Genomic DNA, 1,967 nt, shown 5'->3' on the forward strand with positions numbered 1-1,967 from the left:
TGAGGTGGTATCTCATTGTAGTTTTGATTTGCATTTCTCTAATAACTAAAGAAGATGAGCATCTTTTCATATATCTGTTGGCCATTTGTATTTCTTCCTTGGAGAAGTGTCTGTTTATAAAGAATTCTTGATGGATTTAGAGGCTACCATGAGAATGTAAGAGTCAGCTCACCTCCATCTACTTACATATTCATGTTACCACAATGATGAAATTGACATGGGGCTGTTGACCTAGTTTAAGGCTCAATAATCCCCAGGGTTGAACATGCCCAGTGCCTCCTTAGTGGAGTGTCCTCTTTATAAAAGTTTGACCAGAGGAAAAGAGAGAGAGAAAAGGAAAGGAAAAAACAAAACAAAACAAAAAATGATGAGAGAAGAGAACAGAAGAAAGTAGGGTCAGATCATAGGTTAAGTCAGGATTGGGGAGGATAATGAATTTAAAGGGAGATTTGGGAGTTAGAAGATTGGGAAGTCAGCAACACAGAGGGTCCTAGAAGAAAGCTTGCATTCTCTCTGTCCTTCCCAGCTTCTAGATGCTGCAGAGTCATGGAAAACCAGTCCTGCATCTCTGAATTTTTCCTCCGGGGATTATCTGGGTCAGCAGAGCAACAACAATTATTCTTTGGTCTTTTCCTGAGTATGTATGTTATCAACTTGACTGGGAACCTGCTCATCATCCTGGCCATCAGCTCTGACCCGCACCTCCACACGCCCATGTACTTCTTCCTGGCCAATCTGTCTTTTGTTGACATGGGTTTAACATCTTCCTCAGTTACCAAAATGCTGGTGAATATTCAGACTCAGCATCACACCATCTCCTATGCTGGTTGCCTCACACAAATGTATTTCTTACTGATGTTTGGTGATCTGGACAACTTCTTCCTAGCAGTAATGGCCTATGACCGATATGTGGCCATTTGCCGCCCTCTCCACTACTCTGCCGTCATGAACCCCCGTGTCTGTGCCCTGCTGCTCATGTTGTGCTGGGTCCTCACCCACGCCATTGCCCTGACTCACATGCTGCTCATGGTTCGGCTGTCCTTCTGTGCTGTCGGGGAAATAGCGCACTTTTACTGTGACATAATTCCTGTCCTGCGTCTGTCGTGTTCTGACACCCATGTCAACAAGTTGATGGTTTTGGCCTTATCAAGCCCAGCACTCATCATCCCATTTATTTTCATTGTTATCTCCTACATCCACATTGTGTTGGCCATCCTGAGGATCCGGACTCCCGGTGGGGCGGGCAAGGCCTTCTCCACCTGCAGTTCCCATCTCTGTGCTGTCTGTGTATTCTATGGGACCCTCTTTAGTGCCCACCTTGGCCCCACCTCTCTTGCCTCTGAAGAGAAGAACATTGCAATAGCTACAGTGTACACCGTGGTGATCCCCATGCTGAACCCCTTCATCTACAGCCTAAGGAACAAGGACATGAAGGGGGCCCTTAAGCGGCTGCTCAGTAGCAGGAGAGTTTTTTCCTCTTAGATATAGTGGAGGTACCTTTAAAGTAAAGCTGTGGGCTTGGAGTCTGACAAACTAGGCTTCAGCTTTGGGTCTGCCACACACTTGCCAGAAGATTGTAGTTTCATTACCTAATCTCTCTGAGCCTTAGCCTTCTCATGTGAATGGAGGTAATAATCTCTATCTAATAAGGTGACTTGAGATAAAGTAGGAAATGCACTAGTAGAGTGGCTAGTAATAGTAGGTTTTCAATAAACGATAGCTGTTATTATTACTGTTGTCACTCTTCATCCCTCCCCCAGTGAAAAAGTAATAAAACCCTTTCCTCTGAAATTCATTCATTCATTAAATATATACCAGACACCGACTTAGTGCTAGGAGCTGTTATAAATGTTAAGGATGTAGCTCTATACACCACAAAGTCCTTGCTTCCGTGACACTTTTATTCTGGATTATTAATTTATCAATTATAAAATATTGAGCCAAGAATATGTCTTATTTATAGCACT

General features: G+C 43.7%; 1 protein-coding gene across 1 annotated transcript; it reads left to right on the top strand.

Annotated features, from left to right (window-relative positions):
* Positions 1-546: 546 nt before the first annotated feature.
* On the top strand, positions 547-1,482 carry OR1N1 (olfactory receptor family 1 subfamily N member 1). Its single transcript, XM_066365589.1, has one exon. The coding sequence runs from the start codon at positions 547-549 to the stop codon at positions 1,480-1,482; it is 936 nt and encodes a 311-aa protein (XP_066221686.1).
* Positions 1,483-1,967: the final 485 nt, after the last annotated feature.

The sequence above is a fragment of the Saccopteryx leptura genome, chromosome 2 (assembly GCF_036850995.1).
Source record: "Saccopteryx leptura isolate mSacLep1 chromosome 2, mSacLep1_pri_phased_curated, whole genome shotgun sequence".
In the NCBI taxonomy this organism is placed as follows: domain Eukaryota; kingdom Metazoa; phylum Chordata; class Mammalia; order Chiroptera; family Emballonuridae; genus Saccopteryx; species Saccopteryx leptura.

Excerpts from the sequence above, each read along its gene's own strand:
- OR1N1 (XM_066365589.1), top strand. The coding sequence starts at position 547 with ATGGAAAACCAGTCCTGCATCTCTGAATTTTTCCTCCGGGGATTATCT.